The 13904-nt window shown below is 33.1% G+C and overlaps 1 protein-coding gene across 2 annotated transcripts in view; it reads right to left on the reverse strand.

Annotated features, from left to right (window-relative positions):
• Positions 1-4179: 4179 nt before the first annotated feature.
• LOC100164199 (G-protein coupled receptor moody) overlaps positions 4180-13904 on the reverse strand; it is a 157037-nt gene continuing 147312 nt past the window's right edge. For both annotated transcript variants that reach the window (XM_029491568.1, XM_008179921.3), the window contains exons 3-5: positions 9119-9357; positions 7626-8217; positions 4180-7093 (exon numbers count right to left, since the gene is read on the reverse strand). In XM_029491568.1, coding sequence (XP_029347428.1) covers positions 6734-7093; positions 7626-8217; positions 9119-9357 — 1191 coding nt within the window. In that variant the 3' untranslated portion in view covers positions 4180-6733. The remainder of the gene's footprint in view (positions 7094-7625; positions 8218-9118; positions 9358-13904) is intronic.

The following is a 13904-nucleotide window of genomic DNA, read 5'->3' on the forward strand; positions in this document are numbered from 1 at the left end:
GGCCAAATACGCGAACGCGCGCGCGCCCACCAACACACACAAGCCCACTCCTGGCCCGTACGGAAACGCCGAATTTAATTTCGCAGAACAAAACGGTTTCGACGCGATTTCGCCGCTTCCGCCGCCGAGCGCCAAAGCCGTGTAATAATAATAATTATTATTATGATAGTAAATATATGTATTATATACGCATGCACGACAGGCCACCGCCACCGGTCTTCGGGGGGATTTCGTGTTTCTAGAAGAGCAGAGCCATCAGTTCGACCCGTTTTTCGCCCACTTATTATACGCGTACGACCACCGTCTTTGAGAGAGAGAGAGAGAGAGAGAGAGAGAGTGAAGATTAGGATTATGTGAAAAACGCCACTCTTGGTTAAAAAAATATGAAATTATACATACAATTTCAAGTCCCGTCAGACGAAGAGAAAGTTGAAACGTTTAATTTCCTCCCGGAGGCCTGGGTGAACCATTTCCATGGATCGTAGCGGAAAATATACCTCTGCGTGACAGACATAATATATGCGCGCTTTTCGTTGGTACCCGCAACAAATATCGCGTCTTGACCAGTGACCGCACATCGGTTTTATTTGATACCATTCGACTTTTCACCATCGGAATCCCGGACGTTACTTATTTACATATAGTAATCCCCAACAGCATTTAAATAAATATTTCACATTTTATGTGAAAATCATGATCGACGAAATCGCCGGCGTGGTCCCAATTCGGCCAATCGTACCTATCGACGAAATTGTGGTTTTTAGTAATTATGGTATTTACCACCAACATTCCACTGTTTTAGTCGATACAAAATAAACACAAAATGAAATCCATCGTGTACGATAATAATAATTAATAGTACTATACAAGATGATTCATCAATCATGCTCAGTGTTTGTCCTGATTTTTGCACTTAGCTAATAGTTATGCGCTTATTCTAAATCTGATTTTTGGAATTTTTACAATCCTATACACTCAAAGACTATATTTATGTACTTAATGTACTAAGGGTATTATACTAAGGATGATTATAGTCTATAGGTTTGTATGGGGACTATGAAAGTTTGAAAATTATATTCATTACCTAACATTAATAAATTAACGAGTTATAATTTTTAAAATTGTGTAAAACTACTGCGTACTAGAGTACTAGATTTAATATTAGTAACTAAGTTTTATGAAACATAATTTAATCAACGATTATCATATTTGTATCGCCACATGACAAATCTTAAATGATATAAAATATCCAAACGTTTGATAATAATATTATGGTCTATTCTGGTATACTTAAAATTTCCGAAAACCAGAAGAATTTAAATAAATTCTTTATTGGGCGATTAAAATGGGACGAGAATGCTTGGTGAATCATCCTATATATATGGATAATATATGAGTTGGTATTTGGTAGACGATTCTTTCGAAAACGAGTGTGATGACTGTTATTAGCTCTGTCGGAAATGATTGATGTGATTATTCGAGGGTGCCATTCAGTGCCTGCGCGCCGGGAACGACGATTATTGTTTCGAAGTGAGAGATGACGGACAATATAATACAGACAGAATGAAAGAGAGTGTGTTAGTGAGTGTGAGAGAGAGAGGAAAAAGGAGAAAGAGAGGAGAAGACTACAACGGATCGTGAAAGACATAATATAGCGCACGCGAATTCCGGTGAAACCTCGCCGAGTATTAATCATAAATATCTGTACAAAAGCCGCGTAGAGGTATTGTGGCGGCGATGTTTAATTTCGTTGGTTGCGAGTTATGACTATGGCGAGTATAATTGGTCGTGAAAACGGAAGGTATTGCATAATTTTTTGTACGTATCGTAATAATTTTTGCGTCGTAAAATAAATAAATTTCTGCCAAACATATTTATCGCCCGAGTATACAAATAAATAGACACACGCAGCAGTTACAAATTTAACAGTTTCATTTCGTCGCTGAACCGATGGTGAATTCGAAAATAATTTATTCGGAAAAACATTTGTCGAAAAAGGAAAGTAATTTTATTCTTTTAAAAAAAATATAGGTACTGTTTTTCGTTTTCATGAATAATATGTGACGTATATCGCATATATATATAAAAAAATATATATATATGCAAAAATATCGTGACGGTATTCCGAGTCGCCGTGATAACGCAAAGTCGTATTATAGCCTATATATAGGAATAAAAACGCGAATCTTCAGTCGTGCGAAATTACAGGCCAGAGTCACTGAGCCTTTGATGTCGACCCCATTTTGGGACGCGATTCGAATACTCAAAGGTGAGTGTATTTGTTAGTTTTTGTTTTTGTTTTCAATTCAAACCGCAGAGTAGTGTGTCGGCGCACAATCGGCGTAGGTCTAAAATGTGTCCGTCACACGCGCGTCTGTGGTACAACGTGGTTCGCGGGATTTCGTGCAGCGGAAATCTATTTTCATTATACCGTGCCGACGGAAATGGATAAGGCGGTATATTATGTTACACGCGAGAGATAGGAAAACGCGGTTCGGACCGGAAGTGATTGAGAAAAAAAAAGAAAAGGAATAAATAAATAAACGGGTCGTTGTTTATGTCCGAAAACGGCGTTTCCGACTCGGCGGCAGCGGTGTTGTTGTCGGAGCGGCTATACGAGGCGGAAATCGTCGGTTTTTACGAACCACAATGCGCCGCGGCCCGAGACGATTTATAATATTATGATATCATGTACAAAAGGTGTATGTTATCTTTGCCCTCGGTCAAATCCGTTTCGGTTCTAATAATGCGAACCTCGCGTAATCCCCTATATCTACCTATACTTAAGCACACATATATATATATATATATAATCTACTCCCTCGTACAATCGTATATATACGTCGATAATCTCGCCTTGACGGAGGATTTCACGCGTCACTGCTTAATATCGTATACCTACACTCGACGTTGACAAACAACTGAAATAATACTGTTTCGTTGCTGCGTGTATATATCTATAACAATACCTATATAACATTAATGATTTGACGTACACACAAAAGGGAGTACGGTGTTATTGCGACCGAGTAGGAATTAATAATGAAGAGGAGGATGAGGATGATTAAACGGCGACTGTGTATAGTCGTGGAGAGGAGAAAAATCACGGTCAATCGTGTTACGGTAGCGAATTTAAGGGGTAGCCATTAGCTTATAGCTCCGACAGGTCAATAGGCGAATGTAAGTTTCCAAACGAACCACTTTAGCCGGTAAAAGGTACTATCAATAAGCGAGTTCCTACGAGGAAAAAAATTAAGTGATATAATATTATATGTGATAATATATAATTAGGAAAAAATAATACCATTATAATATTATATTCTAAATTCTTCACGAATTGGAAAAACGTATAATATATGTTACAGTCGAACGTGGTTAATTCGAAGTTAAGAGGATCGGCCAGAAAGTTCGAATTAATCAAGAATTTGAGTTATCCAACTATAATAGACAATTCTAGGGACTGGGGAAAAATTCTAGATTTCGAATTAAAGAAGTTCGAGTTAATCACGTTCGACTGTATTTCTAAAAATATATTCCTACAGGAAAATTACAAAATTTGTCTGATCGTGTGTAGGAGTCGATGCGGCTGCAGTTTTATCGGAACTCCCAAAAAGTCTATCTCCAGCCTGTTATGATTGCAGTATTATAATGTACTAGTACGTTATTTCTGGAGGCTTTGTGTGTATTGTCTTGTCAAGGGACACGGATTCACAGCCAATTTAATCGTGTGCAAACAAACCAGATGACTTGCATATGAAATAGGGAGGTTTTATCATGGGACGCGCGCGTTTGGAAGCGGTGGCCGACGGAGGCGTCACGAGGACCTACTTTGCGCGGCGGCGGTAATTTTTGTTCACTTCCAATCACACAGGTGTTTTAAAACGTTATTCTACTAATCATTTGTAATATTTTACATCGAATAATATTATTACGTAATTTACGTTTATGAATCACAGACGCACAAAAGTACGACAACACACACACACACACACACACACACACACACACACACACACACATATAAGTCACAAACCACACACACACACAATTTCACACTTGAGCATTTATACTTATTTATTTTTATAACCATAGTCTTAAACACGCGATAACTAGTAATATATACTCAGTCTACTTTAGTCACATATACAGTCTCGTGTATTACGCGCACCCATATAATATATAGGCATAACGCACAGTGCACACCCACCAATCTATAGTTTATATACCTATACATAATATATGTACATATCAAGCACCTCGACGATAAAATGTTATCCTAAGTATGACATTATTATAAGGTACAACCCATAGGGTAATAATGTCGGTAATAATAATAAACACGCGTAGCGTTTTGTTTCTTTGCACACACTGCAGCAGTGGGTATATATTATATAAATCACGGGGATCATGCTATATAACGTTGCGTGCAAGCGGAAAAATAATACTCGTGCATTTAAACATAAAAAAAAACCGAACAATACAAAACGAGAAAAGCGCCTACACTAAATTACATAACATATATAATAATATTATACACCGTACTGGAACCGTTTAATCTACGTGCAAATCTCTGCAACGACACGCCTATATGTGCGAGTATTATCGTTGTGTTATGATAATATTATTATTTCGATACGATATAACACAGCTATATTTGCTCAATCGGTCGGTTCGATCCGGAGCCCACAAAAAGCTCCGGGGGGAAAAAATACCACCCGTGAACTCGAGTCGGATTAACGCACACAGGCGGAACGGATATTTCAAACTCGCGATCGCCGATCGGCTTTTCGCACAATAATATAATAACATTACACATGATGGGCGGTAGCATAGATAGGTAGGCAGGTGGCGACGAGTGTGTCACTCGACGATCGTATCTCTATTCGAGGGGTTCAGTAGTGGTCCGGGGCAGTGATATAGAAAAAACAAATGGTAATGTAATAATTATTGTCCTCATCAATATTAGTATATAATGCTACGGTGCGCGGCGTATTGTCCGTGGCAAGACGATATGTCACCGTTATACGAACAGTATACAAGTCTAACAGCAGAAGAAGTAAGTACTTACTATAGAAATTTAGACGTGAAAAAACGCGTACGAGACGATAATACAACACAGAACATCAATTACATTATTACGTTTGTCGCACACGCGTTGGAGTCGACGACCGTCTGATCAGCGTTTTTTTGTTAGTCATTTTGTTAATATGTTTGCCATATTATCGCCATATACATGCATTATCTGATCGTGTAGACGGTAATGTACGCGTTGTACTGTACAGAAAGAAAAGGGTCGATCGACCGAGTTTTAGTTTCGAAATTAGATTTTAATTAATTTAACGCTCGTCGACAAGTTGTGGATACATCAAATAGGTATATCATTAATTATGTACGTCATAAAGGATGATCGGTGCTATCGAATGACGACAATCGGCATACCTACAAACCTAACCTATGCCACCACTGCTCACAGGACAATTTTCGACGCTTATTTAATGCTTCAATAATGCGGACTTCTCCTTAACAAGTTACAATTCCATAAAATATTAATAAATTTCGAAATGGTCTAATTCTGACGGTTTGTCGTTCTAGGTACAATATATCTTAAAACTATAAATCGATTCCCATAAACTATCAAGTAGCGAAAAGCACTTCTACAAGTTAGATTTGATTATACATATGGATCGAGATAATTTATTTATGTCAAAATATATTTACGACTTAATTTACAATAAAACTACTGAAACACCGATCTAAGTAATTCGTCTAATAATGGAACTTAATTTATGGTAATTACATGTAACGAACGTTTATCGAATTATGTATTTATAAAGTTTTGATTAATCGTAGTATAAGAAGTTTGAATTTTGACTAGTTTAGACGGTTTTCATAGACACATATTAGATTATATTACACATAGAGCGATAATTGTAATGTAAATCAGTCAATAGCTCAAATTATTTAGTTTCAAAAAGGAATATTATAATATGACATCGTTATATTCGTTCTATAAATTATTTGTACGGCTGTACATTATTATAAGTATAGTATAAAGACGATGAGTTATCATTTTAAATCCACAAGATGATGGTACACGCTTAGGTACACATATAAGAGGGATGAAGGATGATTGAATAATCATGACTAATAAAAAATAGTGTAAATATAAATTATACGATTATCTTAACATTAAAACATTTAGAGATATTGACCGATTAACGCTGAATGAATATCATCTAAGTTTATACTTGTACACGGGTTTCGGATATATTTTACAAAATGTGTAACTTTCTAAGGGTCAGTTTCTTGTGAAATAATGCGTTCGTTTGTGTACGATTGCGTTACTCTTTTAATGTATTTTATTGTATTCACTTTATAGTTTCGCGCATATGGTGAAATGTGAATGTTAGAAAAAATACGTTTGGTTTGTTTTATCTTTATTGAAGCGTAACTTTGGAGCTACACTTTCGAGGTAAACCACAAAACGTATGTTTATGTCCTATAATTGTCCTATAATTGTCTAGTAATTGTTTTATTGTAGTAACAAAATTATCGAGGCAGTGATAATATTGATCGACACGATGGGTACTAATAATATACCAACGAACGTAATACATTGTTATAAACATATAAACGGTTTAGTCATTAGGATTAATATCTAAATTAATAATCTTACCATGTACGCTTTACATCTTAAAAGTATTCTTAATTTAATCTAACTGTAAACTTATGCTTATGGACCGGACAGTTTTTTAGTTACTCCTCTGTGGGTCTGTTGTTGTTCCAGCGAACTTTTGCACATCAACAGGTTCTTGTACGCTTGACGGTACTCGGAGCTCATGACCACGTAAATAATTGGATTGATGCACGTGGTCAAATATATTAGGACATATGCGGTTATGTTTAGCACGTGTAAGTCGTCCAGTTCGTGTGATGTCTTGCTAATGGTGATCGGCAAGTAGCATGTGACAAATGATGCAAATATTACAAGGATCATTTTTAGCAGCTTCTTGTCTTTCGACGACATCCTGTCAACGCCAATTGTACTCTGTTTGCGTGTCCTTGGAGAGGAGTCCTCTTTTGTCTGAAACACCTGTCCAACAATATTGTTATATTAACGTTTAAAGACATTTGCAGACAATTATGTTGGCTAATGATTCAAATAAATCGTAAAACTATACGATTTAATCAACGGGTTATATTAAGAAAGTAGGTAATTAATTATTATATTTTCAAAAAAGAATAATTGCAACTTATTAATTGTTATTCATTGAATATATTAAATTAAAATCGTATTATTAGTAATATTAAAATAAATCTAGTTTGTAATTATATTTCGTTACAATATTAATGATTGGTAATTTATACAAAATAAGACAACTGATAATAACGTCATATAGATTATTTTTCATGCATATAACTTATAGTTTTATATTTGTTTCTACTAGATACAGTTCATTATATTTTTTTATGGTGTTTAAATAAAGACAGGATATTAATAATTCTGTTATCTTATGAAAAAATATATTTTAAATATATTTGTTCATTCGTGTAGTTATTAGGTAGTAGAGTTATATATGTTATGACTATTACCAAATGTATACAATTGTATCCAATACACCTACCGCTGATACGACTTGAGTGATGGTGGCGTTGAGGGCGGACGATGGTGAACGGTCGCGTCGTCTGGAACTCCTGCGATCAGAGAAGGATATCGGTGAATAGCTCTCATCGAGTCCGGATGAACTAGGGTCGGCGATAATATCATGTGGGGAAAGGAAGTTTTGTTCCTTTGAATCAGTAGTGGAGCACGTGCCGGTAGCTGTACTGGATCCGATGGCCGAGTCTGTTGATATCTCGGGCACCTTGAAGCGGGTCTTGAGAGTGTAATAGGGTGTAGCGTCCGACGGCTTGGTATTCATCGTGTGACGTGAGTTAGTTGTCACCGTAGCCCGTGACTTGAGGGCTGTTTTTCGGACGATATAGAAAATCCGAGCATAACACACCACAATAGACAAGCAAGGCACCACAAATGCACCCATGAACAGGATTTCCTTTGGCGACCGACCAACAGAGTCTGGAAGTATGGAGCACGAGCCAACGGTCACATCTAAACCGAATTGGCCCCATTTTCCAAGCCATGTGGGTATCAGTAACCCAAAACCACCTACCCAAGTCACAGTCACCATAACGCCCAAATAGAATTTCTTATACAACCTGCAAACCAATTCAATGCACAATAAGTATCCATATATTTGCAAGTTCCAAAACGATTTAGAATGATGGGTTTGGCAAGCCAAACAATAATTTTCGTCTTGAAAACTTTTATATGAATTGCAAATATAGAAAATAACAGTAAAAATATGATGGCATCAGCTGTCTAATATACTTATTTGTGTCAAAATGTCATATATATATATGTAATGTTGTTATTTGTATATTAAAATTATTATTTTGGATTAAATTCACAAAATATAAAATTAATATCGTATGACAGTCATACTGCATCCGGTTCCTCGAACTCTGAGCTTAAAAAATATTTTACATTTTATGTATTATACTATTTTTTTAAACTAAAAAGTGTTCATGACGATGACAGCTAAAGACAAGAAAATTTCAAATATATTCATGAAACCTTCTATCAAACAAGTGACAAGTAATTTTCTGTGTATCTTCTAAAATTAAAGAATCCTGATAACAATAATATTTTTAAGTTAATTCATCCCACTAAATAAAATGAAAAAATGAAAAATGAAAAATGTGTAATTTAATTTAATAAATTGATTTAGCTGTTCAAAGTTTAAATATAAAATTAAATTACAAATATAATATACAGTTTATTCATTATTGTTTATAATAAATTATATTTTAAATAATTTATAAGATCTAAACAATTTCTTTTACTATTACAACTAAAATAGAAATAATTAGACAAAATTATATTCATATAACTATATAAGTACCTACTATATATTTGTTTTTTTTTTAAAACTTTTAGTGGTTAGTAATTTCTATTGTTTTTGGAAAAGTCGTTTGAAATATGAAATGGAAAAAAACCGTAATAAGATCGATTTAAAAAAATAAATAGTCATTATAAAAAATAGTAATACTCATTTACTTTGGGTAAAGCGATGGATGACCAATCATGATGTATCGATTGATGGTTATAGCCAGTATGGTAAATAAGGATACGGCTAACAAACCGTATCTGACTAACGGGAAGAGGCGGCAAAGCAATTGGCCGTGTATCCACGATCTGTACCAGAACGTAGAGGCAGCCAGTGGTAAGTTGAAGCAACAAAAACTCAAATCTGACACGCTGAGGTTGATGATGAATACTGCTGTTGCGTTACGCACCTGAAACATACAATCATTCAGTTGTGTTAGTTAATTAACAAAAAAATCTTAAAATTTACGGCCGTTAAAATGTTTAGACGCAGAATACATATAACAGATGTAATTTACATTATATTATCATATGTATCTAATGAAATTAATTAATTATTTATTACTATATTTCTAGAATATGGCATTATATTTTCAATTATAAAATTTGGTTTCGTAAGAACGATTTTATGATGTATATAATGAGTAATGACAGATTAAATAATTAAAAAAAGAATAACATGAAAACCAATCGATGGTAAGTATAATGTGGTTACCAGAACGTATCTGGCAACAAACAAGCAGAGGGGTCTGAGAGAGATAAGCAACTAGTAGAGATGACGTCCGAAAAATTGAATTATCGTTTTTGGCTGACACGTTAAATGACATAAAATGAAAAAAAGTATCCATTAAATGAGATGGGGGATAAAGAAATCTTCAATAAACTATATATCATATACACGTCCTATCCCAATATTATAAAGTTGAGAGCATGCAGTTGGACGCAAATGCGAATTACTCACACAAGAATTACTTTTCATATTTTTTTTTCCGAAAAAAATAACACAATGGATTTTGTGACTGTCTATTCGACAGAACACATACTATATGTATATGTATTTTCAGTGTGACTTTTTTTTTATATTTGGTTTAGAAAATGTGAAGTAAATCTATAAAATATATTATACTTCACCGATTGAATCACACAACTGATCAATATCGGTACCAAATTTGTAATTTTGTTAATAATACAATTTATATCAATCGCATTTTATCGAGATTAAATAATAAACACAAGTGACGTGAAAAATTGAGCTGAAGTAAGTTTTTCAGAAAAAATGTATAGTTTACAAAAGTTAATTTTGATTTGATAAAAATAGCACGTGACTTTATTAAACTTATACATTCCGGTTCAGTCGTCTATAAAATGTGACTTGATGAGGCAGTGACAGACAAATAACAGTACCATTATTTCTTGATAAATAAACAAATATATATTTGGATGTTTGAATGTCTATATAATATTTTTCTTTCCAAAATACAATTTATATTCGATATTATAAGTTTTGATAGGTTTGTTGAACTTATTAAAATGTTGAAAATGTAGTACATTTTTTCGTTTTTTCCTTTGGCTATGAAGAACTTGGAATCCTCTTTAAAACGATAAAATTACTTTTAACTGTATTGTGATGATATTCATCTTAGAATGTTTGAATTTAATAGATCATAAAAGTTGATACAATATACTAATATACGAATAAAATATTATACTATTACTTTTATCAAATCATATGTTAACATATTCTTACCCTATAAGAGTACAATTATCTTAAGACTATTTTTTTAGATTTAAAAAAAAACTACTGAAAATGTAGTTTTATTATTGAATGGCGTGGTAATCAATTTTCATTAGTACCATGCATTTTTATTAAGATCTAGAATTTTAGTATTGACTATAAACATTAAATTGTTTGAATATTAACCACATTTACAGGATTTAGAGAATGTTCTGAATATATTGATAGTTAAATTAATATAGATAATCAATACCTTTTAGACTGTGGAATGATCTCCATTCATCAGATACTATTATAGGTCCCAGCAGAACTTCTCTTTAGACAATTGAAATTATTATTTTTTTATATCAGTTTATCTTATACAATTTCAGTAGATCAGGGCGGGCCAAGCATCGGTTCACACCCTAAACAAACGCTCATTTATCTTTGTTTCAAAGATGTTTAGATTCTTCTTTAAAATATACCATGTAATATATTACGTAGTGAATAGAGTAGTCAATGCATTGACAATAGAATGTTTTAGTTTAAATTTTCTTGAGAAGAAACCGCCGAAAACCTATGCACAAAAATGTTCAACCTTTTAACATTGTCACGCATAACGGAAACGCGTACGGAGAAGAAACATAAATAATGGAAAAAAAGCATATGCATGTATTATATTATCAATGGTGCATTTGTCCGGATGCAGTTTACGGGTTTGAATAGTCTGCAGACTATCATGATTGTGGATTGTGTGTACAAATAATATGTGCTGGACAATGAACATTGTCGCGGTTGAGGATTCACCTCACTCGGACGAGTGTTTTACGCGTAAGGTTTTATTTTTATTTTTCGGTTCACAATAATTGACATTTTACATTTTCATTGTTGCGCTTGCATCACGGAATAACAGGATTTATGACACTACAAAGTGTCTACTCACGCAGTCACGCGAATTTATTTAGGCTTGCAGTACGTGATACTATAATCGGATGATGATGTAATTCATGATGATAAAATAACATTTTGGATTATTAAAAAACTATGAACATTAAAACGATTAATTGTGCCACGTATATCATATACCTACCCTAATATAATTAATATTGTGATGTGCAAACAATATTTAAAAAAAATAACAAATGCGATTGATAATAATTAATATAAGCTCTGTTTTTACGCCGCAATGTACTTTACATATATTATAATTTATAATCTAAAATAAGATAATTTTACTAACGGTTTACAGTTAACTCAAATATAATTATTTTGGTAAATATAAGTAATCAATAGGTATCTCAGTTAGTCATACATATTGCTCATTTGTATTGTCTACTGTTGCTTTTTTTGCTGCGATAATGAGTGATTTGGTAAACGTCGGTATCTAGGTTTTGTGTAATAAACCTATTATCTTACTTGAATCGAATTGTCTTTGCCACCACCAGGGAATAATCGTGTGCAGCTATAACGTCTGATGCCGACGCACAATGCAAACTCATTAATTGCTGAACCCAGTAGAAGGCTTAAGTTTATTAATATCAATTTATTTAATAAATGACACTCAGTGGGCCCATAATATAGTAAAGGTTATTACAAACGACGTAACTGTTGACAGGCTGTATAAAACAAAGGTTATATAGATCTCAGGATCATAGTAAAAGATGATAAAATACAAAACCACTGAATGCACACGAAAGATTCATTAAAAACAAATTATAACTGTAATAACTATTAAGGTGTGACGAGACAGCTTAAAAGTTAAGTACAATACCTTTCGTGGAAAACGTTTTTATTATAAAAGTTTGTTTTATATAAATACATTGTTCTACCTTCTAAGACATAATAATTTGTATCGTTATTATCCTACCTAATATTATATTCTGTAACGATATTACTAATTTGTAATTACAAATAAACTGTATAAACCCGCAATGGTATAATGGCAATTGGAAATTATTATAATTTTTATTTTTTATATGCGTTACATTATTATAGACATGGCATAAATAATGCAATACAATAAAATAAATTATGCATAAACTATATATTGTATTCAAAACATTACATTTGTAATTCGTTTATGTAAAAGTTATATTATGTATGTTGCACAGTATAGAATTTATTTTAAAAAAAACAGGATTGTATTATTTTTGGCTTTCTAGGTGACAATATTATTTGAAATAAGAAACAGATGATACTTTCCAATTTTAATCAAAGAAATCAGTTTCGAATAATCTTTTGTACGTATATTAACGGCTGTCAGATTTTTAAAAATTTGAATTACATTTATTTATCAGGTAATAATAATATGCAGATTGTCGTAGATATACATATACTTAACCTCTTACCACGTGTTTAATTTTATTTTTTAGTATTTGTTTTTATTACATATATTATATTACCAGCTGAATTAGGTACCTATCCGGCGTTTACCGGAAAAAAATTGCCATTTTTCAACTACTTTTATGTGTAAAACGTTGTGCGTGCAATGTTTTTTTAAGTGTAAATGATTTTATATTTTAATTTATAGCCATCCCGACCGCGTTGTCCGTGAGATTCGCTTGTGATTATGCGAGCAGTATATTATTATCTAGGCAATGTACCTGCTGTAGATCGTGGCCAGGGTCCACGATGGTGCGTACGTAAGTGTTAGTCTAAAGTATCATAGTTATACCAAGTTAGTCATTTTTACTTAATTCAATCTACGGTGGATTAATACAGTAAATTAATAAAAAATCCTATCCTAAATTCCTAAACTAACCAAACATAACAATTAATACTTAAGTCTGACGAATAAAAAAAACCAAACATTCGTATGTATAAGATAAAGAATAAAAAAAAAAACAGTGTAAAATCAATGAAAAAAATTAGTCTATCGAAACCGTGGTTCGAACTCGAGACACTGTACTATAATACACAAGCTTATGGCATTAATAATAATAATAATTATTACTAAGACCAATAGCAACCATTTATAAATAAAAATGTCCATCGTTAATCTCAAAATCCCTGTTTCAGAACCTCCCCGGGTTGGACCTTTTATTTACCTTTGGTTGCGACAAAATGTAGTCTAACTTTTTCCCCAAGGTCTAATCTATCTCTGTACCAAATTTCATTGTAATCAGATGAACGGTTGAGGAATGCATAAAGGACAGACGGTCAAACATTCATTTTTATACATATATATAATACGGACATTTACCTGGACATCTAGTATATACATATAATATTATGTTAAGCAAT

This window comes from Acyrthosiphon pisum, chromosome A3, assembly GCF_005508785.2.
Source record: "Acyrthosiphon pisum isolate AL4f chromosome A3, pea_aphid_22Mar2018_4r6ur, whole genome shotgun sequence".
Lineage (NCBI taxonomy): Eukaryota > Metazoa > Arthropoda > Insecta > Hemiptera > Aphididae > Acyrthosiphon > Acyrthosiphon pisum.